Below are 27,507 nucleotides of genomic sequence, written 5' to 3' on the forward strand. Positions count from 1 at the left end.
TGACATATGTCATTCTGTTTGGTGAACTTTCTTTGAATCATGATCCTCTCTACAGGTAGCTTACCCCACATGTGAATAACATATTTTGGTGGATATCAACAGTTCACATTCATGTTCTTTGCTGGTACTTGATAGTGACGTTGAAGAACCTTTGCACAATAAACTCGATAATGATTGATTTTGTCTGGGTTCTACTTGCCATAGTTGATGTTGCTTTTGTGTTTTAGGGGTGTGGCATGAACATATCTGGAATGTTCTCACGCCCATTTTCTTTTGCTGTTGTGATGCACTTGAGCTTTCTCTGGCTATGCACACAGTTATGAAACGGGTTCTCTTTTCCACAACCTATGCAAACCTGCCCCATAGCGGGACATTAACCTTCATGGGGAAATGAAAATTCACATCAGAAGCATAGTTTTGCTTCCTCTGAGCACATCAACCTGGTGTAACTTGATATGTTTGTTTGTGCTTTCCACAGTCAGTGCCAATTCATGTTGTGCTGTTCCTGCTTCCATGTCAGCAGCTTGTTGAACTGCTCATTCATCTGCTCTACCAGATATCAGCATTTTCCCTAGACTGTTTGTTTCTGTTAGCATGCACCTTCTAAATGAATCTGAAAGGCAACCATCAATTATTCTGAGGCACATGGCTTGTCAGTGAAGTCACAGAACTTGCAATGTTTAATAAGTGCATCAAGTCTTTCAACAAGCTCATCCATTTTTCACCAATGTGTTGTCGCGCTTGGTTGTAGATCTACCTTTCACAGTCAATATTTGGCATTGGATTGAACATGGCCTCTAATGCTTCTTTTACCTTTTGGTATGATTGTGCATCAGTCTGAGGATTTTCTTTAGCACATCATTCACTCTGTCACCTGCAAGGTTTTTCTGTAGTGCATCTATGAAGTAATTGAATGTTTCATTCCACACAGCCCACCTGGTACCAATGTTTTGCTTCTTAGAAGCATCAAAGGGAGGTGGTGGCTTCAGGAACACAACCACATTGGATTTTGCACTCCCTTCTGTGCCACTGAGAGAACGTGCTGTTTAGACAGCTTTAGCTGTGCAAGGTGTCTCCTGCAAACAGAGGTCACTACTGGGGTGTACGCTGCTGTTTGCTTCAATCGCCCTCAAGGGGCAGTATGTTTTCTGTATCTTTTTGATGTGATCATTATTTCTTGCTCCGACTAAATAATTATTCTATATTTGATGCACGGCACAGCATCTCTATCGACCACCTCCTCAGCAGTTATGTCAGGCGTTTTGAATGTGCTCCTTTGTATGGCCTTCTGTCTTTCCTGCAGCTGTGTATGATCTATAACAGGGCTTTCACTCCACATGTGCCATCGAGGACCACTCTATACCTTTTCTGGACCCATGTGGCAAGCATGAGCAGTTTGCTGTATTGTTACAAACTCTCAGTTAAAGCAGTATTGTCTTCTCGGGTATGTATCCCCCTACTCATCACTAGTTGTAGTATCCTCCCCAGCCCTGGAACATGCATATGAATTACTCCACATGGGAGCTGCGATAAAACAGTACTTTTTCCCTCAGAATGCACTAATGTACTGTGCATTGCATCAGACTTTATGTTAACCACACCTTAACACCTCCCTCTCCATTATTTACTTCCTGTTTAGAGCCCACCCAGAAACCCAAGTATTCTAGTGTGCATAGATTCAAGATGCTACATATCCCCCTTTGTTAAATACAAAGGTGGCAGACATCACCAAAATCACACTTCCTCGATTAATCGGCGATGTCACTCTCACTTGTCTACCTAACTCAGGTGATTCAAGATGACTGAGGTTCACGCTGGATACACTAACATGCTGTGCATTGCATACTTCCTGTTCAGAGTTGTTAGACTTGGTATCCTTGGCGTGGTCTCCCCTAACATTTTGCCTCTGTTTCCCAGGTTGTTGCTGTTTTTGTTACTCTGGGCACTTTACCACTGCTGTCCAGTGCTAAAGTGCAAGTGCTCCTATATAAAATGTGTATGTAATTGTCTTTCCATGATTGGCATATGCAATTCACTGGTAAGTCCCTTGTAAAGTGCACTAGAGGTGCCCAGGGCCTGTAAATCAAAGGCTACTAGTGGGCCTGCAGCACTGGTTGTGCCACCCACATTACTAGCCCTGTAATCATGTCTCAGACCTGCCACTGCAGTGTCTATGTGTGCAGTTTTAAACTGCCAATTCTACCTAGCAAGTGCACTCACTTGCATGGTCTAACCCTTCCCTTTTCCTACATGTAAGACACCCCTAAGGTAGGCCCTAGGTAGCCCCATGGGCAAGGTGCGGTGTATGTTTAAGATAGGACATATACTAATGTGATTCATATGTCCTGACAGTGAAATATTGCCAAATTCGTTTTTCACTGTTGCAAGGCCTATCTCTCTCATATGTTAACATGGGGGCTGCCTTAAAAAATTATTAAAGCATAGATTCCCTTTGGGAGCAGAGAGACATGTGGAGGTTGGGGTCTCTGAACTCACAATTTAAAAATACATCTTTTAGTAAAGTTGGTTTTGTGATTGTGTAGAAAGTAGGCATTTTCTTCCTTAAACCATTCTGTGACTCTGCCTGTTTGTGGATTCCCTGTCTAGGTCAGTTTGATAGTTGAACTGTTTGCACCTCTCTCTAGACAGTGACACAAAGGGAGCTAGGATGTAGCCTGCATATCCTAACGAGCCATCTGTGCTAGGAGGGAGGGAGAAGTGGTCACTTACACCTAAAAGGGCTGTGCCTGCCCTAACACAATGCAGTCTCCAACCCCCTCGTGTGTGTCTGGGGCCTAGCCTTGGCAAGGCAGGATTTCACAAACAAGAGAGACTTTCTTTAAGTAGGTCTACTTCAAAGGCAGAACTGGGTATAAGAAGGGCACCCAAACCCCTGGAAAATTAGATCACCTCTGGACATCAAGAGGAACCTCTGCCTGGAGAAGTGCTGCCCTGGGTGTGACTGCTCTTTGTGGAGCTATCCTGCAGTTGCTACTTCTGCCTGTGCAAGAAGACAAAGACTGGACTTTTTTGTGCATTCCTGCTTGTGAAGAAATCTCCAAGGGCTTGTCCTGAGCTTGCCTTCTGTTGTTGATGTCTCAGGGCCATCAAAGACTTCTCCTGCAAGCACCTGGACTCTCTGCTGAGACTCCTGCCCTGCCAAATGGTGCCCTATCCAGTTCCTGGCGCCTTCGAAGGTGAAGCTGGCAGACCAAAACTGAAAATCCACGTACAGACCGCCGTGCTGGGAAATTTCAACGCACCTTCCGAGATGCGGCTGCGCAGCTAAAATCTATGCTCCACCTGCATCGCGGCTGGAAGATCGATGCATGCGGCTAGAGAAACGATACGCAAAACACGTGCTCATGGAGCCTGATAACGTCGCAACCCACAAAGCATGGTTTTGCTCATACCGTGTGGCAGGATTTTTGATCCAAACATCGCTGGGTGCGGGAAAACTACAGACCCGAGGTGCATGTCTAGATCGACGCATCGCTCTCCTGTGGAGAGGAAAAACGACACACACCGACCCGACCAGAGAAGGAATGACGCACGGTCTTACTTGCGAGTGAGAAATCGATGCATTGCTGGCCTTTTCCGACGCACGCTCGCCTGTGCGGTGTTATTTTGACGCAACCCAGGTACTTTTTCACCCTAACAGCGTTAGCACTGTTTAATAAGGATTTAAGACTCTTTTTGATTTGTAATTCATAACTTGACTTGTGTATTTTTGTTGTTTTGGTCTTGTTTTGTTTAGATAAATATCACCTATGTTTCTAAACCTGTGTTGTGTCATTTTGTTGTGTTTTTACTGAGTAACTGGGTGTGGTGGTACAAATACTTTACAACTAGACTCTGAAGTTAAGCCTGCCTGCTTGTACCAAGCAACCAAAGGGGTAAGCGGGGGTTAACTGAGGGTGATTCTCCTTTACCCTCCCTAGAGTGAGGGTCCTTGCTTGGACAGGGGCCAACCAAAGACCTCATTTCTAACAAGCATCCACTCAGAACCACAAGAATTCTAGTGCACATAACATCAAGATGCTAAAGTAGGCACTCTTGGCGCTGCTGTTTTTCCTTTTGAAGGTGCAGCTAAGGTAACAGCTGTGGAATTAATTGATCACTGACGTGGTCACCGATGGCATTGCAGCTTTGATCATCTCTGTGCATGCAGTTATGTGGCAGTAAAATTGGCTGACCCCAAGCCTCTAATACAATATTTAATTATTGTTAATCACGTGTTCTGGCATACAGCCAAACCTGTGCCTAGCAAGACCTAAAAATATCACTCTCTGCATAGGTGACCACATACAATTACTGTCCAATCAAAAGGTGAGTTCCTATAAAGAGGCAATCATCATTTAGGAGCCCTTCTCAGTATACTTTTGTTATATCCTGAATTCATATGAGTTATTTCTAGCCAGATCTAAAAAGGGGACAGGCTGCATAACTGTGTTGTCCATCCATTCAATCATAGTGCATACACCCCTTCAGAAGGCACATGTGTGTTTTAATAGAAGGAAATCTAACACACCCAAAAAAAAATTGAGATAATATTGAAGTGCTATTATATGCGTAAGTGATTTTATTAATACACACAAAAAATAAGACTTTATAAACGGTAATGTGAATCTAACATATGTCCAAGCTAAAGGTATTCTCCACAATACAATTCAGTACTGCACCATGAGCTGTTTTCAGTTTAGTATAAGTCGAGTACAAATGTATCGTCTTGGCAGGAAAAAACATACAATTACAATTCGTGCAAAAGATTAAACAACAGTCTTCATAACAAAATCATGTCAAGTAGTCGATCACTAATAATAACCTTTAAAAATGTCCTTTTAACTACAGTTTCGGTGTAATTAGCCATGTGGTTCAAAATATATGGCTACTGAGCAGTAAATTAAATAAGTCCGTTCTGTAACAAAATGCTAGAGTGCCTTTCAGTTTAAAATAAAATAGGCCCTGAAAAAGCAGATCAGTCATTTCGTACAAGTACCTATTAACTTGAGGCAAAAAAGATTAGGATGGGAGACGATTTCAATTACTGAAAATCTGAAATTACAGTGGCTATTCCTACGATCTTTGGGGCACACGTTTGCCCTGTAGTCCAAACTTGACGTACCGTGTATGCATCTTCTGGGTCATATCTCTATGAGGTATAACTTGAAGCCACACTGCATCTTCTTTACAAAGTTTCTGGATAGCAAAGGACCCTCAGTCACATTTTGCAGCACCACCTCTAGCCTAGACTGCCATTATATTCCTATATCTATTTCCTGAGAACTCATTAAGTAATGCTTGGATGGTCACAGCTTGCTGCACTCAATCTGTTTCAAGGTACCCTCAAACATACTCTGCATATACTAGCAGCCACTAGCATTTGTGAAGATACTATTGGCCACGATTTCTTGCACCAATGTCAAATGTACTTTTGCACAAGGAATCTTGTGGGTTCTTAGTCCAGACTGTATTCACTATATCCACTAGGATCTTAAGCGCTGTGCATTTCAGTGGCAGCCCTAACCTTACTAAATTCAAAGGTGCACTTGGGCTTAAATGCAAAACAGCCTTACCATTATGCATCCTATCAAGGCCCCATAGAGCTTCCACTTTCATGTTACAGACTTGGATAATAGCACTTATCACGTTGCATCAAATGCTGTCCCTATTTTGAAAACTGGTATCCATTTTCTTGCTCATAGTACAAGTTGTGACAACAAATAATAACAATCTAGTCTAATGCTAAGATAGTCGAGCCAATCTACTTTTTCAAACATATTTGCCTCTGGTGCGTTTCATGGGTCCTGGATTATCCAGAATCATAAATTTGTCTTGGCAATGTTGACTGTCAGAATTTTACAGTCACTATAGGTCTCAGATCTGCTCAATAAACAATGCATTGAGATTTCTGTTAGGAAGAGGAGCACTGCATCATCGGCAAACTAAAGTATGGCATTATGGCCACCTCATATTTTGGCATATCCAGGTTTAAAATTGCAGGGTTATGGCCCCAAATTATTTAAAAACTAACAGTAACATTAGGGCTATGACTTATCCCTGGAGCACCCTGGTGCTTGTTGGGTTATCGTTGGTACAGTCATCCTTTTTTCATGACGAAGCTTGGACATTGTTTGCACGTACAAGCAGTGGAGACTCTCAGTCAACGACTCTGGTATCCTTTGTTCCAGCAGCGCTTTCCATAGGTGGCTAAATTCTATTCACAGAGTCAAAGGAAGTCTTCAAATTAATGGAGCAACAGGCGAATCCGTGCCATCTTTATGCTGGTGCATTTAACACAAACAGGGTTCAATCTAGTATAGAATTCTGATATGTACAATGCGAATATCTGCTTTCAGATCTTAGTAGGTGTGCTCCTATTTGAGTCATTCAGGGAGCCGGCAGATCAGTAAATGAAGCCCACTTTCTTATCAGTGTTCAAATCATGGTTCTCTGGTGATGATATTATTAATACCCTTCCCATAATTCAGTTAGGAAAAGGGCATCCAAGTATTATCTGTACATTTGAATCACTATCTAAATCTCATATCGAAAAAAAATGGGTTTTACACTGTTTTCACTACACCAAACAAATAGTAATATATGTTAAATGTACCTGTAAGGATAACCATGATACTTCGAGCGGAAAATCGAGAGGAGAAAACTGAAGAAGAACACAACCAGGCCAAGTCCAACCAGGCAAATGACTGAAAAAGAGAGGTGACACCAATATTTATGTGAATGTTATTCAGTTGAAACGTTGTCCATCAAACAAGATTCAAAATGTGTCCTGTTGATTATAATTGCATTTAAATCAAATATTAGAATTATCCAGAAATTTCCAACAAACATTACTCTGCTAAATAATTAACAGGGAACGGCGGACAGAGAGAGATAAAAAAGATAAATAAAATAAATTTGATCCAAACCATTGGTACTTGTGCATTCTGGCAGTCAAGGGCTTCAAATTAATGTATTAGAACTTTTTGTCCATTCAGAATCAGTGGTTGCAAACGATGAACACTGTTTTTGATCCAGAATCCGGAGCCGGAGACTATAAGATTCTCTATTTTTGCCATACCTGTCATACACTGGATTACAAGCACAGACATCCACAAGCTTACTTCTATCCTGCGCTTTCAAAAAACCTCCAAAAATGTTTCATTCGGGGGAATCACAACTACTGTGTTTTCAGTTTCCCAAATACATAGAGACATAGACAAACTTTTCAAAATATTTACTGCTGGCTGAGTCGTTCAGACACGAAATATAATCAACAGCACCCGGCCTAAAATTGATCAATCTGTGAGACTGTGAATTTAACTTTTATGCATTTCTTTACCTGTCAGATTCAGAGCTATTATAAGCATTCACGAGGCGCTTGACACAAACATTTGTGGAGGCCTCAAAACGTAACTGGCTCGCATCACAGTGCTGTGTTTTCAAAACATCTACAGCTACAATCTGACCAGGTCAGTTTATTGCTAATGTGACACCGCATATGGAGTCTTTTTAGAAGAAGCATGGAAACCCTATCAAATGAATAATTATGAGGCAGGATTTCACTTGTAGATGGAAGTATGCGAGAGACAGCTTAACTCCATCAATGCATTCACAAAATTACATGATTGCAACCCCTTTCCTTAAATGGACAAAGGCTGCAATCGGTGGCAGCTGGTGAACTTTAAAAGAGTTTAAATAACTACTTGAAGTGGCCCAGAGTGAAAGAGCAAAGAAGCAATTCGGACTTTTCTTAGGTAAAAGTATGGGCTTTGAAAATAACAGGGCCAAATTGTACACTTCATAGCAGAATCCTCACCTAATATGGCTAATATGTAAGGTTTTGGAAGAGGTACTAATGTAATATTCAAATACTTTTATAGAATTGAGGGTACACCCGCTTTAAGTCAGCCTTGGGAAATATTGACAAAACAGTGTACTCAAGTAACACAATTTTCATAAAGATTTCGCGAAGACCAGGCAGACGGAAAGGTCGGTAGACATATTCCCACTTCTTTTTCAGCAGTGCAGTTGTTAAACCATATGGAGTTTACAGGAACAGGCAGCAAGCAGACTACACCAATTACACGTGCTCAGGGTCGCTGCAAATATGGGTTTTTGCAGCCACGGTATTTTCTGTATAATTACGGATTTGCACGTATGCGCGAAATTCATCGTCTGATGCATAATCTGCAAGTTCTAATTGAAAAAGTTGTTTCAAGCTCAAATGTAACAAAAGTTAAAAAAATGCTGCTGCCCATGTTGTGAAATGGAAGACCCTTCACAAAGCTTGTCACCTTTCTGCTGCTATTGCTGAACTTGGATTTTAATGATATTAATGAGATGAACACGTTGCCCAGACAGTGTTAGCCTATTTAAAAATGACAAAATAATAAAGTAATATCACAAATTGTGCAATATTGCGCCGCGCATTTGACTTTTCTTGCTGCATAATATATTCATTCCTGATACATAATTTGGTCCTCCCCAACTGCATAATTTCGAGAGTTCTGTACATGCTTAGGCTACAGATACTAACAATTTTGAGGAAACAATATTATCTTTGAAAGCTTTTTCAATATAAACGATGAAATGTCTTCAAACAAGTCATGAAAGCAATAAATGCCCTCTGGTGCCAAGCATCCAAACCAATATTTCTCCCCCCAGACATACCTGAATTATACATCAGGCATAGCAGTTAAATACATTTTAGAACGTCAGTAATCTTATCTGAATCATCAGCAAGCCAATTTCTGAAAACATACACAATTTACTATGAAATACAAAAAGTTCATTTGCAGAGATTGGCTAATCTCTTCCAAAAGAAACGCCATTTTCTTGACAAATACAGTATTTTCTGGGCATGAATAGGCCCCAATTATGCCTATGATAGCCAGAATCTCCACAGTATGCTACTGATGGAGCACTCTTATGTCTGAGATAGACTGAATGTGGCAGGTATATTATGTATGAAGTCTTACATGCCTGTGATAGCTAGAATGCCAACAGTACATCTTGGGAGGACCCATAATATGCCTGTAATAGCCAGTGATGGAGAGGCGAGGAACAGCAGCCGGCATAACTCAAAAGATCTATCAACGAACACATTTTCAGTCAATCATAAATGGTATAGCTATCCCTGAGCAAAACTCGCGGAGAGAGTATAAATCCCAGTAATCTCTACACTATCCGAAATCTTACATCACTTTGGGGGGAGTTTGTAGGTGCTGTACATAGCTGGTGGTACTGTACCTACTTTAAGGGCACTCTTTTAGGTTCAAATGAAGAAACCATCTGGGGTCAAGCTTCCCTAAATTCAGCTCTGGACTATCAATGATAGTGTCATTATAAGAAGAACATCTCCCTTTCAAGACACAGATCATGTTCATTTTCTCTTGCACCGTTATACAAAATCAAGCCAATAAAACAGATTTACCTTTGGCAACCCACTATGATGCAGACTACGAAGCCTGCTGGAATACAGCACCTAGTTTTCATTCCCTGAAGCTGACTGGCTGACAAGGCACCTGAGTCCTGGTCACCTTAAATACATGCAGCTCTAATGCGTGCATCAAACAAGGCTTATGCGTGCCCAGTCCCTACCTGCTATGATTGCTACATGCAGCATGGACAGCTGTTGCTAGGGAGATAGAGAGTTGTAATACAAAGTCCTGCGGTTACAAAAGCAGAGACAATACTCATCCCTTGTGATGCATGGGCCACGGCACCTTAGAATCTACCTAATGTTTTATCCAGAGCCCAAATGCTCATCCTATGCAGCAAGGGTCTCTGCAGCAGATACAAATGAACAGGGTGAGACCTGAGTTTTGGGAGGAAGTTGAGGTTGAGGTGATCAACTGGATGACTGGGAAGTATGGATATCTCTTCCCAGCCTGCACGCAGGGAGCTTTATAACATTTTAGAACTCAGGAGAAGTACATATTAGTTTGCTCCTACTACAGTATCAGCAAAACTGTGATCCTCCTCGCAACAGTACAGTATTTCACCCATACTGAACAAAATGGAACTAGGCAGCTGTTGCTCAAGCAGCAGTGCATAATCATTCATGCAGTTTGGCGCTCTACTGTCTTACTAGCAGCCCTCAGCATGGAGTGTGCGTGATTGTGCGTGTCTGTCTCTCTTTGCCTCCTTCTTCATGTATGGCGGGAAAAACTCTGGGGACGGCCCTTCTACTTACTGAAGAAAGGAATAAACTAGTGGGCTTGCCGCAGTGCATGGCTGAATAAATGTAGCACACATGCCTAGCCAAAACTACCTGACTGGTTAAGCCTTGCAAAACTGCAAGTTAAAGAGGCAATTGGCTATTAGTTTGCAAATGAATTTTAAAAAGTGTTTATTAAACTACCCGCAGGACTTTCCTTTTCGTTCAAGAGACAGGCTCTTGAAAGGTGAAATCCTTTCATTTAACCACTTTGTCCTGCTTTAGGGTTTCTCTGCAAATTGTGATACAGTCATAGGACCAGTAAAAAATTATATGGGGGAGAAGATTTGTTATTTAGGTGACCCATGTCTCCTTGCTGCACTACGGACCTCTCAGCTGCCTTTGATACAGTTGACCATGACACCCTAATACAAAGACTCTACAAAGCCACCGTAGAGGGGACTGCCCTTAACTGGATAACATCCTACTTTCAAAACAGAATAAATGTCATCCATACTCCCCCTTTCTCATCCAGACCATATTTCACAAAAGCAGGGGTCCCTCAAGGCGCAATCATCTCACACATGCTTTAAAGCATTGACATAATGTCGTTACCAGCAATGATCAATGCATTTCTGCTCACATGTTACAACTATGCAGATGGCACACAAATACTTCTTAAACTGGAAAGCCCGGTGGTGTGGCCAAGCAACATGACTGACAGGCCATGAGGCCCTGAGCTCCCGGTCAGCCCACAACAAATCCAGCATAATCCTGTACTAAACCTTGCACACAGCCCTTATGGATGGCTGCCCGAACCTCTAAGACACTTTGTGAGGGGTTGTATGCTGAATATTTTAGTCAAAAACAGAAACGCCACTCTGCTCTCTGGGTGCCTTACCTTGGCCTGTGTAGAGTGACACTACAAGTAGTGTGCCCAGGCTGTGGGAGATTGCGGTGGGCTGAAGTGATCCTGAGGTGAATGACTGCTGTACTGTCACTGCAGCGCAGCCGATCTTGAGTGTGGCTGGTGCAGGCAAACTTTAACAGCGACGCAGGACTGCCCCAGTGACGGAGGGATGAGTCACCACAGCCTCTCCGAAAGACAGTGTGCACAACAACATTGGTTAAGGGAGGCCCGGGGAAGTGTGGTGCCGGATGCTGGGAAGGTGGTGCAATCCTTCAGTGACCCCCCCCCCCACCCGATTGGGGCCTTGCCATTGCTCTTATGCTGCCAATCCTTGGCCCATGGTTGATACTGCAGCTCAAACAATGATGGCAGTGCCCACATGCTCCGAGTAGCACCACCTCCAGTTCTGGCCGAGGTTAGGAGGCCGCCTGAGATCTTAGGGCACACAAGACAGGGGAGAATGTGTTGGTCAGGTGTCCGATGCCTCCCATCTGCCCTGTGACTGAAGGTGGTGTGGCGAGTGATCAAGGCTCCTGAACTTGAGTGCGTGGGATTCTGGTGACCCCCTGAATTGGAGATCAACATGCAGACATCACGGTGAGCTACGGTTGCTACCAGCCCCAGAGCCCACACCGAAACAAAGTGAGGCCCAGCCAGGGCATTGAATGCCACTGGAAACCCCAGTGATGGACCAGTGCCCAGACCACAGACCAGTAGACATGGATCAAGGGGCGTCATAACACTAGATAAGTGTCCTCATTCTCAGCAAGCAGAAATGAGTGCTGCTACTCCCTGGTAAGGAAACTCGGGAAAGATGCTGGGATGTACTTTTGCAGGCTTGGACAGCCGAGAGGAGCCCTTAGGCCACCCCCGGGTCCATGGGCAAGTGCCATGTGTTGCCATACAGTATAGATTGCACAACTTGACCTAAACCCTTGGACACATCAACAGGCAGTTAGGCAGACCAGGTGTGTCTTCGGAGGTGGAGGTGCCATGTACCAGTGGACAGAGGCTTTGCGACAGTTGAGTCAGCCAGACAAAATTATCCCATGCACTGCTCGTCGATGGGAAGCACCGCCGGTCCCCGACAAGTGATATGGGCAAGGGCAGGCCTGCACGTTTGCATACAATGAACACTATTACAGAAAATACCACCCTGCCAGGTGACTCAGAGAATAACACAGCAGGGAGGGACAGACACTACAGAGAGCCTGTCTGATGGAAATGCCGAGCCGCCTCGGGGCGAACTGCTAACAGCCATACAAGGTTCACGGACCGCCCTAGAAGAGAAAATAGTGACAGTGACAATCAACATCAATCTCCTGCGGGCAGAATTTAGGAAGGTTGTGTTCAGGGTCACGACATCTGAAGGCAACCTCGTAAAACAAAGTGATGTTAGAGCTCTCGAGTGGCAGATGGCCCAGATGTCCATGGTCACAGCACTGTTGAGCGCAGGGTCGAAGATGTTGAGGAACATTCCTGCTGTGAACAGAGCCCTGGGCCCCCCTCTGCCTCCGGGTGTCTCTCCCAGGGCCCTCATTGTTAGAAATTTAAACTACAGAGATAGGGATGGTATCCTACGAGCAGCCCGTGAGCAAGCGGTCTTCCTCTTTATTAACAGGCAAATAGTAATTTACCCACAATACAGGAAGAGGGTACAAGAGCAGCACAAATCCTTTAAAAACTGTGAAATAAAAAGTGAAAACACTGTAACTTCAATACATTCTGCTGTGCTATGTGTGTTTAAAAGTAATTTTCCAAGGGAAAGCACACTTCTTTGACCATACAGAGAAGGTGTGAGAATGGCTGTAACTTTGTGACAAGACAGCAGTTCCCTGACAAGAGAATAGCCAACAACGGAGCCCAATACAATTGTTTCGCCAGGGAGGACCCCAAAACCTTACCCCAAGGGTTCCCGAGGGTGAAGATGAGGGATGATTGAAAATGCAGCTACAGGAACCAGATGGGCAAAGACTGGAGGTGAGCAGTAAAACCCAGATGCTCAACATCTGAGCACAAGGAGAGGTCTCGGATTCCATGCATGATTTTGTACCAGTTGCCAAGGTTGCTTCGGAAGTGGAGACCAGAGACACCTCACAGTCTTTCTCCCCCTTAAACTGGCATCCCGAGAGCAGTGAGATACATGTCTGAGAGGGCTTTGAACTATCAAACGCCAACATGGATTCAGAGTGCTGCACCGCTCTGGTCAATAGTATGTATAAAAGGTAGACGCCCCTGAATCTACATATCCTGCCACGGGGACTCAGGAACCTCGGGTCAGGGGGTTGGTTGGCCAGACAGATAATAGTAGTCGCAAGACAATAGGACAACATGTGCAGATGTGGGCAGCTGGCCGGGTGGCTGACGAGTGAAGTGTATTAGCTTGTCTATCTTGGATGGGCTGGGATGCAGTGCAAGTTCAGGCACATGCAGTGGGTGGACACAGACAGACATAAAGTTGCGCTATTTTTGTTCATGTGTCGGTGGGGAGTTTGTTGTATGTTTTTTAGTTATGTTACTGGTTGAAAGGCCGTTAGAAGCACAGGCAATGCATATAGAGGAGATGGTGCTCTCATCAAAACAAATGGTGAGTGATGGGGGGTGACTACAGAGCCCTGACCTGGAATGTCAGGGGATTAGGAACATATCAAAAGATTTTGCAAGCATTTGGATGATGCAAGGCCCAGAAGATTAGGTAAAAAAATAGCAAGGACAGGTTTTTCACTCTTCATAGTACACATATGCTAGGGGCACATTAATCTGGATAGCCCCACGGCTGCCGTTTTTGTTAACCTAAATGGAGGCCGATGTGTCTGGGAGATACAATCCCTTTGCAGGGAACGCTGGACAAACATAAACTAACACTGCTGAACAACTACGTACCAAACATTGACGGTCCTACATTTTTCACAGCCATGCTAGATCTAGCGATGCAGGGTGTGGAGTCCCCGTTCATGTGGCTTGGTGACTTCAACTGCGGCATTCTAGACAGGACACCAGCTACAATGGGCACTAAGCCCCTCATTATGGTGGCACTTAGGGGGGTCATGCACAACATGGGCCTGGTGAACATATGGAGGGCGAGTCACCCCGCCCATAGGTCTTACACTTGCCATTCTAAGACACAAAACACATTTAGCAGGTTGGATAGAATACTAGTGGTTGGGTTCCAGCAGATGGAGGACATATGGCATGCTTCCTCTCCGATTACTCTCTTGTAAGCTGTGAGGTACAATGGGGTGGCTCCGCACAAAGGGGCCGATCAAGGAGTATACCAACAGATATCTTGACAGACCCAGAGAGTAGGGAGAAATTGTTGAAGACTCTGACTGACTACATGGAGACCAATTGGAGCTCCACAGCACCAAGAGATACAGAGTGGGAGCCTTCAAAACCAGTAATGAGGGGAGCCTGCATGTGCAGTGTGGAGGCAGTTACAGGCAGAGCTGGGCAAAGAGGGAACTCAGCTGGCCTTGTCACAGGCAGGAGACCAGATCCTCCCAGGGTTGCAGATGAGGGAACAGAGTGTGCGCAGATGAATAGCAGACGTCTGGGACTGCCTGGGCAAGTACACACTAAAGCAGTACAGGCAGCGGTTACGTAAGGATGCCGACAAATCAGGGAGGCTCCTAGCCTGGATCCTGTGCAGGGAACACCTGCTGCTGTTAAAAACACATCTTACATCACCAGGGGGCAATAGAGTTAACATTGCAGCAGGTGTACACTACAGAGCCCAACATAACCCAGACCATTATATATCATTCCTGGAGCACCTAGAGATGCTCAGCTCGCGTTAGCAGTGGGTGAGGAGCTGGATGCCCCAATAGAACTTGCAGAGCTAAGGGTAGCATTGTGTATGCTTCCCAGAGGCAAAAGCCTTGGTAGGGATGGCTTTTCTGCCAAATCTTATCCGGCATATTCAGCGGCGACTACTCAACGCCTTTAGGAGGTATTTCTTGAGGCACAAGACAAAGGAGTGCTTCCATCAACCATAAGGAAGGGGGAGATATGCATGTTTATGATGCCGGGTGGGGACAAAATGTATCCAGCAGCATATAGGGCAATCACCATGATTAACTCGGGGTGAAATCTTTAACAATGATGTTGGTGCTGGCATCAATGTGGTCCACCATAGAGGCACATTTGGGGGCACAGCCTTATGGCTCATTTGAATGAGCTTCTGTCTGCATTGTATGGGTTCATTGTTTGTGCTCCAGTTGTTTGAAGTGGCACTTCAGCAGTCTGAGCTCCTTCGTGTACCATCTGGCCTGGGGTCTGGATCTTTTTGTATTGTTGTGTTTCAAGGGGGCAGGAAGTCGAAACAGGAGGTGATTCAGTTCTTGAAATTCTCAATGGATTTGGGGAGACTGTTCTGTTTGGGTCAGTGGGTGTTGAGATCGGTGTTCCAGCCCTTTTCAGTGATGGTGTTCCAATTTTGGCAGGCTGGTCCAGTGAGGGTGCACGTGCTTACTAGGACAGGAATGCTGAACTTGATGAGGGCATGGTCTGTCAAGGTAGCTGGTGAGGGCTCTTCAAATCAGATGTTGGTGAAGTTGGTGAAAACAGGGTCCAGGAGGTGTCAGATGACATGGGTAGGTTCCTTTTCTCGTTGGGGGAGGTCCAGACTTCCAAGGTCTTTAATCAGTGCTCTTGAGCTGAGGTTGGCATGGTCTTCCAGGTGGATGTATGGGCCTTTGAGTTGGATGTAGTTGTTAACATCAATGGCGAATGGTGCAAGGATGTCCGTGAAGGTGGTGCGCAGTAATGGTGGTCTGTAGTTGAGAGTGCCGCTTAGGGTTAAGTTGGCTGTGAGGTGGAGCTTGAATGACAGATGTTTCACGTTGGAGGATGGCATGTTTGTCGTTCTTGTGGATGATAGTGATTCTGCCTCCAAGGTGTCTGTGGTGATGTCAGGTGCCAATGCAGGGTTCAACCACATTTCCATGAGATGGAGTAGGTCAGATGCATTGTTGTGCAGCAGGTCCCACACCTCTGTGATGTGTTTGGTGAATGAGCAGGTGTTGAGGAACATGCATTCAAGTATGGAGTGTTGTGCGAGTTGTCCCAGTACTGTGTGAATGTTAGAGAGTGGGGTGTTGGGTGGTGTCAGTGTGCGGAGTGTATGGGTAGGTGCATGAAAACTTGCAGGAAGAGCAGGGCAATGCTCCTTCGGTGTTGTGTGGTGCGGAGAGGCAGCAGTGTGTGGAGCAACCGCCAGGGCTGAGGGCGCAGAGGGCTGCAGTGTTGTAGCAGTGGGAGGACCAGGGTTCCTGGTGCTAGGCCTGGTCCAGCTGTGGGCAGATCCACTGCGTCCATGCTGTGGCAGCTATTAAGTTGATCATGGGAAGGGAGAGAAGTGATGTCACTTCTTATGCAGATGAATGAAGAGAACACCAGTGATGTCACTTACTGTGCAGATGGATGATGGATTAATGCTAAAAGAACTGGTTGAACCCTGCAGCAATTAGCTCTGAAGTTATATCTAGGGTCAAGGAGGCATTCTTTGATTTTAAACTTAAAGCAAGATTGGCACCTGCACGAAACTGACTGCTAATTACCTTTCGGTGAAACAAACATGGGGACTGAAAGAGTATCTTAATGAAATTTATAGATTACATTTCGATTACGGGTCTTCCCCGTCAGACTCTGCCTGTCCGGGTTCATAAATAATTAGTGTATACATGAATTATCCAACTGCAAGTTTGGGGAGGCGGGATACTACACTGCATTTATTTTATTATTTTGCACACAGACAAACTCCTACGATTAGGTTGCTAGTGTTATTATTCAAGGGGTTTTCTGTAGTAACTTGTATGGCTGCACTTGAACTCTGCGACAGAACGGATGTCACAATGATCTAGCTATCGGTGGCCAGTTACATCTGGCCTGCTTTGATTACGGTCAGAAGGTCGACTCCTTCACTTTGAATATGAGATCATGTTGTTTTGTATATGAAATACAATGCACGCATTTTTATTTGCATTTTTAGTTGACCATACCCATCAGTAAGCAGCACAGGGACTATTGCTACTAGTTGAACAAGTGACTTACTATAGACGCAAGCAAATTGGGTCTATTAATGTGCATAATCACCTTTGTTACTTATCTGTGGAGAATTGTATTTATGATAGTGCCCGAACCGTGGATGATTTTTAACTGTTATGCGAATTTTATAAAACTTGTTTTTGTAATGATAAGTTTTAATATACTGTAATTGTTATGTTTTAATATATTGTAATTGTTAAGGCGCTTTTTGAGGCAAAGCTAAAGTAAAACAAATGTTATTTACAGATGTGTCCTTCTGCACACTTATTTGTTATGGAATAAATCGCTGCGTATTCACCGAAGCATCGGGCCCTCCTTTGTAAATGTGTATGTCAAAATCAAAATGTACTAATGAATTGCTCAAAATTAGTATTAAAAAAATAAAATAAAAATAAGTATGCAATCAATAGAAAAACATTAACATATAGAAAAACACATCGACATGAAGCGCCAGTCAACCTTGTGGCATTACATTCAAACCATATTTCAATCACGGAGCTCATAGCATGCAATATAATTTACATAGAACCTGTGGAACTTCCGCATTTTGTCTAGAGGAGGCAACATTATGACACTTTTTTTCAATATTGTATACATAAAGGACAGACATATCCAAATCATTTGCTCGGAGGCAAACTTCGAAAAAAAACATAATAAATGTTGTTACGATTCGCTGGTACAACACCACAACTTGCGTGCTGGATTATTGATGAAGTTCACTTTTCTTGAAACTCTTCTTTGCGACACAAAAGATTGTGTGCGGCTGGGACTGGGCACTGGACATGGACGTCGGCCAGTCCCTGTGCCCAACCTCATTGTGGACTTAACGGACACAAAGTTTTGCTTTGTGCAACAATCAATGATTGCAGCGCCTGACTGAAGACCAGGCCTGGCCTTTGGCTTAGCCCTGCACCCAGCCAAATGCATGGCTTCAAATATCATTTCCACTGATCAAAATAAGCTCCTGCATCACTTGCACCATAAATCCGTGTCAGGATGAACGTCAACTTTTTTGCATTCTGAGTCAATTAAAAGGCGCAAAATGACTTGTAGTATCATACCCATGTCACATTAAGTACAGAGTCTGGTCAGTTTTACACTGCTTGCTTAGAGATACTTTGTTTTGCATCAAGATTCACTTTTGCTGATAAAAAACTACCTCGCATAGGCCACACACAGTGATCTCATTTGATTCAACAAGGTGACTCCGAAGACTAGTTGGTCGAGCTCCAGATCAGGAGCCTCAAGGACAGAAAGAGGTTTCCAAAACCATTTACCCAAGCACCTGAACTCTGCCAACTGTGAGTCCTACCTTTCCAAGTGGGGCCATCCAAGTCCCAGACCTTTGGAAGTGGGCCTGAAGGTGCTCTAACAGCCCATCTGTGGATCCAGCAGAATCGACCCATCTCCATCACACCACAGGGCATCTTCAGCCTAAACGGTACATTGACTTTGTTGCTTGATGCATCACACTTGGAGCTTATGCATCATCTGCTGCATGAACCTCCCACGCAAGGACTTCACATCACCCATCTCAACCACCACTGCACGACTCATCCCCTCTCAAGGACACTGCCTCGCACTTAGCAGTACTCCAGAACCACCAATGTGCCAGGCATCGCCTCATCTGCACTTCACATTCCTTCTGCTGCACAACACATCATCCTCGACACAGGACTATGCATTTCTTTTCAACCAGGCTTAAGTTACTGTATTTAGTGGGTTGCTGTAGCTGGTCCACGCTCCATCATGGTTGGCCTGAACTTGTGACTTTGTCTCGGTCTAGCACGGCCAGATAACCACAGTTGGCATTCTGTGCTTTTTGGTGCTATTTTCACTGAAACCTTTAAAAATACATACCTCAGGTTCTACTGACTGGATTTCTGTTGGTTTAGTCTTGATTTATTTATTAAAATTCACTTTATTTTTCTAAATTGGTGAGGGATTTTTCTTGTTTTTTTCTTCACTTTATTACTGTTTGTAGTGCTGCATAAATACTTTACACATTTTTTTCTAAGTTAAGCTTGACTGATCTGTGTCAAGCTGCTAGAGGGTTGAGCACAGGTTGTGGCTTGCTTGTGACTTCACCCTGATAGAGATTGTGGCTTCTGCTTGAGTAGGGTTTTATCCCCTTCCCTCAACCACGACCTAATATCTTACCGGGACTATATTTCCTCAAAACTGTCTAGTTGGTTCTTCATTCTGTTGCGCAGATGTTCCGGCCATAACGCACATCCAGTCTGTGTGCGTGGGTGGACTTCATTGCTGCCAAAATCTCACAATGGCCATTGAGGAAACTAATAGCACTGTGTCAACCCATCTCTTAACATGACCAGAAACATCTGGTGTATCGTGTAGGATGATCAGTTCTGGGGACAACTAAAGATTCAGTGTAATGGTAGTGTTCAGTGCATGGAGTACCTTAGCCCAAAACTTCTAGAGGGATACACAAGAGTACACTGCATGCGATATGTCACTCCCTAGGTTATTGCAACTCCAGGATGTGGAAATTTAAGTGAAATGAACCTTGCTCAGTTTGTACGGGGACCAGTGCTAATTTTGTGCTGATTATAAAGAGGCTTTAAAAAGCTGAACTTCTGTCATGCTTGGCACAACTCCCTGTCAGATGTGGCAGCTAGCTCTGTTTATTTGTCCTCCAAGTAAGCTTTTCCTAACCTCTCAGTCCACTTCCCCAATAGTTAAGTTGGAAGAGGATGAGAATTATGCTCTTCCAGTCAGGGCCAGCTTTAGCCCTGGTGGTGCCCTGTGTGACAATCTTTTTTGGTGCACCCTCTCTTCCTCTCCTCCCTAATGACCTCCTCCTTGGATTCACGCAGTATCATTATAAAAAGTGACCCTTATATACATATCCCCTCTTGTATACACATTTCAGTTGTTTTAAAGCACTTGTAAAGGCTGGCTTTACTAATCCATTCAGCTATCCACATAAAATACAGATCTGTTCGTTGCAGCACCTTATGGCGAGTCAAAACTGCCACTGGAAAATACTACGATCTCTCTATCAGGAACATTATTCACGAGACAGCACCGGTTGCACCTTCCTAAAGCCAGCCCTGCTTCTACTAACATCATATAAAGGCCTGATGTCACACCTGTGTAAGTGCTTGAGCGTCTCAGAAACTCATAACCACAGGCTGAGGAAGAAGACTCAGGTGAGAGGACAATGCCTGTGATGTATAGGGAGACAGTTGGAGATACCACCAGTGTTGGCAATCATCTAGCTAGAATTCCTGTTTTAAAGAGTCAAAGGATTTCCAGGTTCCAATGTGGATCAGCTTGTCCAAAGAATGGTCGCTCTTGCCCGAATGCGCTTCTGATTGTGTCATGGAGCCTCTGATTCATATCTCATTGCTATTCCAAATGGGACCAAGGTTGTGTAAGTAGGCAAGGACAAGAGTAAATTTGTGTGTCATTTAACAGACTGTACAGTACAGTGAGTATTATCACTGGATTCATACTGTCTGCATCTGAGATGATTACCATGTACAGGTCTGAGTTGGGGCTCCTATGCAAACTTGCTCTATCTCAATCCAATCAGATCTCTCAATGTTCTTTGTAAAGAAGTGGGCCAAATGCACCAATTGGTGTGCTTTATAATAAAGCATCATGTCAGGGAGACGGAGGCCATGTGGCACTGTGTGTGCTTCCAACTTGGTGAGTTTTATTTGGGATTTGTAATTCTTCCATATATATTCTTTGAACATTTTACTGAGCTTCATGATTTGGTATCTTGGGATGCCAGAGGGGACCATGCTGAATAGATAATTGAAATGGTATGCCATCATCATTTTAATTGTTTGTATACAGCCCCACGAAGAGGTAAGCAGAGATTAAACCATTTCTTGTGTCCCAGCGCTGTTTTCTTCAGCAGAAGGTCCATGCGAATAGATCATTTCTAACCAGTATTACCAGGAATCCGATGGTGGCGTCAGACCACTGACACTGGGTTCCTACCAGCAGGGCTGGCGAGGTCTGTTGGTTATTTGGGAGGGCATCAGACTTATCACAAATAATTTTGAAAAATGTTCCAATCAATTCCGACAGAGCTGAGAAGGATTTCTTCACCCCAGACATTAGCACTAGAACGTCATTAGCGTAAATCAACAGATTGATGCTACAGCTGCTATGTCTATGCCTGAGATATAGACAGAAGCTCGGATTTTGATCAGCCATAGTACCAATGGCAGCAAGAAAAGGAAGGGCAAGAGGGGACAGCCTTGTTGCATTCTTCTAGTCATAACAAATATATCTGTTTGAAAGCCACTACTTTTGATCAAGGCTTCAGCAAATGGTATACCAGTTTGATAAGTTTCATAAGACATCCTTTAAAGCCCATCCTCTGGAGCAGATGGAACGTGTAACACCATTTAATCTGTTCAAATGCCTTTTCACCATCATCGGAAATCACTATTTTATTCTCCATGTATTAGGTGGCCTGCAATATGATGTGACAAAACAGATGCATGAGGTTTTAGGAGGATCCCCAAGGTAGAAATCCTAATTGGGTTCTGTGGACCAATAAGGAGATAACCTTTTAAAGCCTGGTAGCCAGAACCTTGGCTAATATCTTTATATCAGTACTTATTAAAGAGATAGGCCTGTGACTACCACAAACTTGCAGGTCCTTTGCCAGGTTTAGAAAGCAGGCTCAATTGTTGCTTCATTGAACTTAGAGTGAATAGTAGTTGTTTCTTACATTTTCTGGTAGACTTTCGCCAGCAAGGGGGTTAGGATTTGGGAATTAGTTTTATAAAACTTGATGAGAAAACCATAATTTCCTGGGGCTGTCCTCGTTGACACAGCTTTCAATTCTTCAGCAATTGTTTTTACTATTATGTCTTGGTCCAGCATATCAGTGGATTCTTCAGTTAAGTGAGGTGCAGGTATATTTTAGAAAAAACTAAGCTTGTTTCCAGTCACAGGTGTCATTTATGCAGTGTGTAATTCTTTGTTGAAGGCCATGAATTTGTTTGTGATTTGTGCAGCATGACTAAGTAGACCATAGGTCGTTCTATGCTCTGGTATAGAATATTGTGAATCTGCTGTTGTGCCAACAGCTGGCCTGCCATCTCGAAATCATAATGTTGCTGTTGAATCTTTCCAAGTGCCTTTTCCACCACAGAAGTAAATAGTGTGTTCCAGTCTAGCTTGACTTGTGTAAGAAGTTGGAAGTTAGCTTTTGAAGACTTTTGGCAATATTGCTCTAACAAAGTTTGGATCCTTTGCTCCTGTTGTTATCTGGACTCAGATATGTTTCAACTGCACATCAGATTCCCTCATTAGTTGGCCCCGCATGTATGTCTCGCATGATGTGCATCACATCTGTGTGGCATCAACAAGCCATTTTTATGATCCAGGTATTCCTGTAAGCGGTTTTGTAGTGTCTGTTCATCATTCAGGGTCTTCAATTTCCATACCAGCATTTTCCAATTGCTTCTGATGGACAGATGATTGTTAAATGAAAGGTCACCTGGCTGAGTGAGTGATCCGATGTGACATTAGATATTATATTGCAAGTATGAAGACTAGTAGCCATCAATCCTTACATGATGTGAGTTGATTGAATTGCCAGTTTGGCTCTGATGTAGCCTCCTTTTGTGTCAGACTAAGATGCCTTATCCGGGCAGCTAAGGAGTTATGGATAAGGATATGTGTTGCCCTATTTCCTGCGTTGTGTACCAGATGCATAGAGCACCTTGCCCACCGATTCTTTTTGGAGTTGTAATGATTCCACAGCGGACAGGCAGGATTCTTGCAAAAAAGCTGCGTCCAGATGGTGGCTGCTAAAAACCACAGTACTTTATTTTGTTTGGCATAGCTATTCAAACTTTGGGCATTGAGAGAGAGAGACAGGGAGAGAGCACTGTAAGATTGTTGGTAGACACTGCAAGAAAAGGGTAATACGAGTGACGTAAATTCTTATGTAATGTCAAGTTGATATTGTTATCTAGCGGGAGAGGATGTCAGTGTAAGCTGCATACTCTCAAGCACAACTCATATTATATCTTGTAAAGAATAGAAAATTATTTGGGATAGTTTAGATGTCACATCTGAGTCTAAATTTGTATAAATTGATGGCATTTGATGAGTGGTCAATAGTCACTGTGTGAATCATTCATATCTGGCTCCAGCAGAGATATTTACGTGTCCATGTCTTTGTATTATGCTTACACTGGTTAGAGAGAAGTGGGTAACAAGAGTTCCAGCCATCGGTTATTGCATGTTGGGTCTGTGGCTCACAAATGAACTTGGGCTGTCCCAAAGTGGTTAAAATGAGAGATACTGGTAGTGGTGAAGATGTGATGCCCATTACTTTATCCTGGATTGACTCCAGATATTGTTCCATTGCTAGTGGATCAGAGTATTCTTCAGTGAAGCCATTAAATGTGATAACCATGATGCCGGGTCCAAAAGATCGTATGGCCTCCTGTTTTACCACTGACCTCAGTGCTAGGAACTTGCTCCTAATGAGATTAGTTTTGGATGATTAGTTAGCAGCTGCTGTTATCAGATGGCCATTATGATGGTATGGGCCATTGTGGAAAAAAATGATGAAGCAAGGTGTTTGTATGGTCATGATGCAGAAGGCATTCAGTTGTTGGTTTACGACAGTGGTTTCCAACCTGTGGTCCCCAAGGGTCCACAAAACTTCCTCAGGGGGTCAGCGAATGCTTTGAAAATTAAATAATGTTAACAGATTAATAATGTGTATATAAATAAAAGTGGCTAAATGTACAATTGAAAATTTAAAAACATACTGTAAATGTCATTGTATTTGAAACTGGAGGCTAAAAATTAAGTTAGTATTCTCAGATGTATCCACGGGAGCAGTGCAGGTACATCAAACAGAATATAGTATAGACAATGTGTGGCTTCTACTGAATTAAGCAAAGCTCCAGGCCTCCTTTTAAAACTATTATTTGTTAAATATTTGTATTTATATTTGTGAAGTTATCATGTGTATATGTTTGATGAATGCTTGTTTCAGTATTTTTTTGTGTATTGTTTTGCGGCTTCCAGTAAGGACTAGGTGGATGGTCCCTGGATTCCAATAATGATTCAGTGAGGGTCGCCGAGTTCCAGTAATGATAAAGTGGGGATCCACAGAAATCAAAAGGTTGGGAAGCACTGGTCTAACAGTATCCGTGGGAGGATCACAACTTGGTTTTAACCCGCAAGTCCAATTAAAATCCAACAGTGGAGTAAACATTGTTTACAATAAGGTTGGCAACCAGGGGATTAGATATTTCTTGATATGGTTCCCATCTTCCTTCTTCAGCACTCAGAAAAAAACAAATGTTATCTCTATGACTGAAATCATCTAAATCAGTCACCCTGTTTTGGATGTCCAGGTATTTTGAGCCCCAGTCTGTTGTTCAATCCGTTCCATGTATTCAGGTACATGCCGCTCCTATCTGCATGTGTCAGCAGTGCCCATAAGGAGGTGAGAGCTGAATGGGGACTATTAAGCTCTAAGACGACAATGTTTTTGACTATTCCACTGAGGTTACAGATGTCCTGCTAGAATAGTCTCGAGGGCAGAGGGGTTCATTGTAGATCTTGCCAATGGCTGTTGCAGCTGCTATCCCTGACCCACCTCAGAAAAAATTGTTAGTGTAAAATGCAACCATAAGAGCAAAAAATATTACTTATAGTGCTGTGTCTAAAAAGTCTAATGGTGAGGAGACTGAAACAGACCGTGATCAGGCATGCATGCTTAAGAACCCGATATGGATGATGTTTTAGTTGTCATGTGGGCAGTCCACATAGCCGTCACCAATAATTCAAAATGGAGGAGCTCATATGGTGCCACCTGTCATCCAGAAGCGTTGCTTCCAAATAAAGATGGCTGCTTGGAGCACGACACCCAGGACAGTCAGTGAGTGTCAACTGTCCACTACTTGGTGGAGATGTCATATAGAGAACCTTGCCCACTGAGTCTTTTTGGAGCTGTAATGATTCCACAGCTGAGAGGTGGGTAATCACAAGAGAAAAGCACAGATGTGTGTTGCTTACTGCTGATGGAGTGAGGGAAAATCTTGCATGTCAGCTCCAAAGCACACTGTACAGGAGGAAACAGGCGACTTACAAGAGGGAAGAAAAAAAGCCACTGGTAGCACCAGAACCCAGTTAGTTTGTCATCATCTGAACGTTGGTGCATCCTATGGGGCTGCAGTGTTGCGCATTGCGGACACTCAATGTTGGTGGCAGAGGCCTCTCATCCCTAAATGGCGGTCAGTGCAAGCAGAGCGTGTTGAGGTGCAACAGCAGTGGGTGGGTAGTTTCACATTAATCAGGGACATAACAGATTCGGGATGAGTCACTTTGCTGTAAGACTTCCAATCACCAATTCAAGGGCCAGGTACAGCAGAGCTAATCTAGAGAGCTGCCATCTCCTCCAAGGCTTGACTTTTCTCCCGATGATCCCTTTATCATTTCATCTGTGATATTATATGAAGCCATAAATACTGTCTAACAGTAAATGGCATATTTCGGTGATTTTTCAACAGAAAATCATAACATTACTTAACAGATGATTTGTGAATAAATTAGAATTGTATTTATTTGATAATGTCATCCATTAACCATAACTGACCTTTAGCAAAGACTTTCTGCAAATTTCGTTTTTATAACACCCTGCATATAGCTTCTTTAAAAAACTGGAGTATTAGTTAAAGGTGGTGCGAGTCGACAAATAATAATTACTATCTTTGTCCGGGTGAATCACAAATGTCACTAAATAAACCCCCTGGTAGTTGTGTCACAGAGCAGCCAGGAGTAACTTAAGAGTCAATGTGTAAAGTATTTATTCAGTCCTCAAACAGTAATAAAGTAAAAGCACAACACAAGAAAAATCCCACACCAATTTGGAAAAACAGAATATATTAATAACTAAAATGACACTGAAACTACAAAAATCCAAATAGTAGAACCAGGTTATGAATTTTTTATGTTTCTATTTAAAAATAGCTACATACGTGAGTAACTGTTCGAGTCGAGCTAGACCGGGACAAGAGTAATATTTAAGGATGACTGTGAGAGAGAGCAGCTCAGATATAAGGACCAGGTTAGTTCAAATCACAAAGTGACCTTCTCACTTAAGAACTTTTATGGAGGTAGAAAGTCTTCAGTGGGGCCACAAAGTCAAATGATTCTGAGAAAGGGCCTGAGGATGACAGGGAGGCCCTGGTCGAGGTCTCGGACTCCCCTTGGCATCTGGCATGGTGAAACCCTCAATGAAGGCTGTGCTCAGATGCTTCTGGTTGCTCGATCGCAAGTCCAGAAATGCCACTGATGCTGCTGGATGTTGAATTCAGAGAGAACTTCAATGAAGGTTATCGGGTTGGATGCTTAGCATCCAGTCCAGTGAGGCATTCACTTAGGGAGGGAGGAGTACTACAACAAAGATGCCGGGACCTTGGGGACAGTATTTGGAGGTTAGGACTCGCTCCCACAGAGGCCAGCACAGGGAACTCTGTCAGGTCCCATTGGGAGTGCTCAGCTGGAAAGTAGGAAAATGCCTTTGGAAGCTTGTTGTAGTCCTATAGTCCAAACAGGAGGTCAGCAACTGAATCTTAGAGGTACAGCAGTGTTCTGGGAGGGTACGGGGGTGTCACATTCATGTCCGATGACAACTAATGGGTGGGGGTTGAGAGACCTGTCAGCCTCAGGGTGGTCTTCCCTCTATCCTTTTGCCTACCTCCTGCACTTTTCTGACCTTGTTTGTGCTGGCTTTAGGACTCAGTGCACTTGACCTCTGCTGACCAGTGCTACAGTGCTTGTGCTCTTCCCCTAAATCATAGTGACATTGACTTAACCCCAATTGGCATATTTAATTTACTTATAAGTTCCTAGTAAAGGGCACTACATATGCCCGGGGATGTATATTAAATGCTACTTGTGGACCTGCAACACAGATTGTTCCACCCACTTAAGTTACCCCTTTAACCACGTCTCAGACAGCCATTGCAGAGCCTCTGTGTGCAGCTTTACAGTGCCATATCGACCTGACAAAATAACCCTATTGCCAGGGTCAACCCATCACTTTTTATACATACGTCACCCCTAAGTGAGGCCCTGGGAAAAAAGAGGGCAGGGTGAAATATATCTAAAAGGCAGGCCATGCAGTTTTACTTTTTACATGTCCTGGTAGTGAAGAACTCCCATTGTCGTTTTTCAGTACACCAGGGCCTATGTCTTTGATAGCTCAACAATGGGATTATTTTATTATATCTTATAAGTGTGATGCACAAACTGGAAGAGATAAGTTTGTCAAGTTGGGTGTCTTTGGACTCACAATTTAAAATTGCAACATATGGTGAAGTTGGATTTTAAATTGCAGTTCTGAAAATGTCACTATTAGAAAGTT

At 43.5% G+C, this 27,507-nt stretch overlaps 1 protein-coding gene across 1 annotated transcript in view; it reads right to left on the reverse strand.

Moving 5' to 3' along the window:
- The window catches only part of TUSC3 (tumor suppressor candidate 3), a 1,241,068-nt gene that overhangs the window by 135,737 nt on the left and 1,077,824 nt on the right, over positions 1-27,507 (reverse strand). Inside the window, exon 9 of the mRNA XM_069200706.1 lies at positions 6,617-6,707. Coding sequence (XP_069056807.1) covers positions 6,617-6,707 — 91 coding nt within the window. The remainder of the gene's footprint in view (positions 1-6,616; positions 6,708-27,507) is intronic.

Source organism: Pleurodeles waltl, chromosome 1_2, assembly GCF_031143425.1.
Source record: "Pleurodeles waltl isolate 20211129_DDA chromosome 1_2, aPleWal1.hap1.20221129, whole genome shotgun sequence".
Classification (NCBI taxonomy): Eukaryota; Metazoa; Chordata; class Amphibia; order Caudata; family Salamandridae; genus Pleurodeles; species Pleurodeles waltl.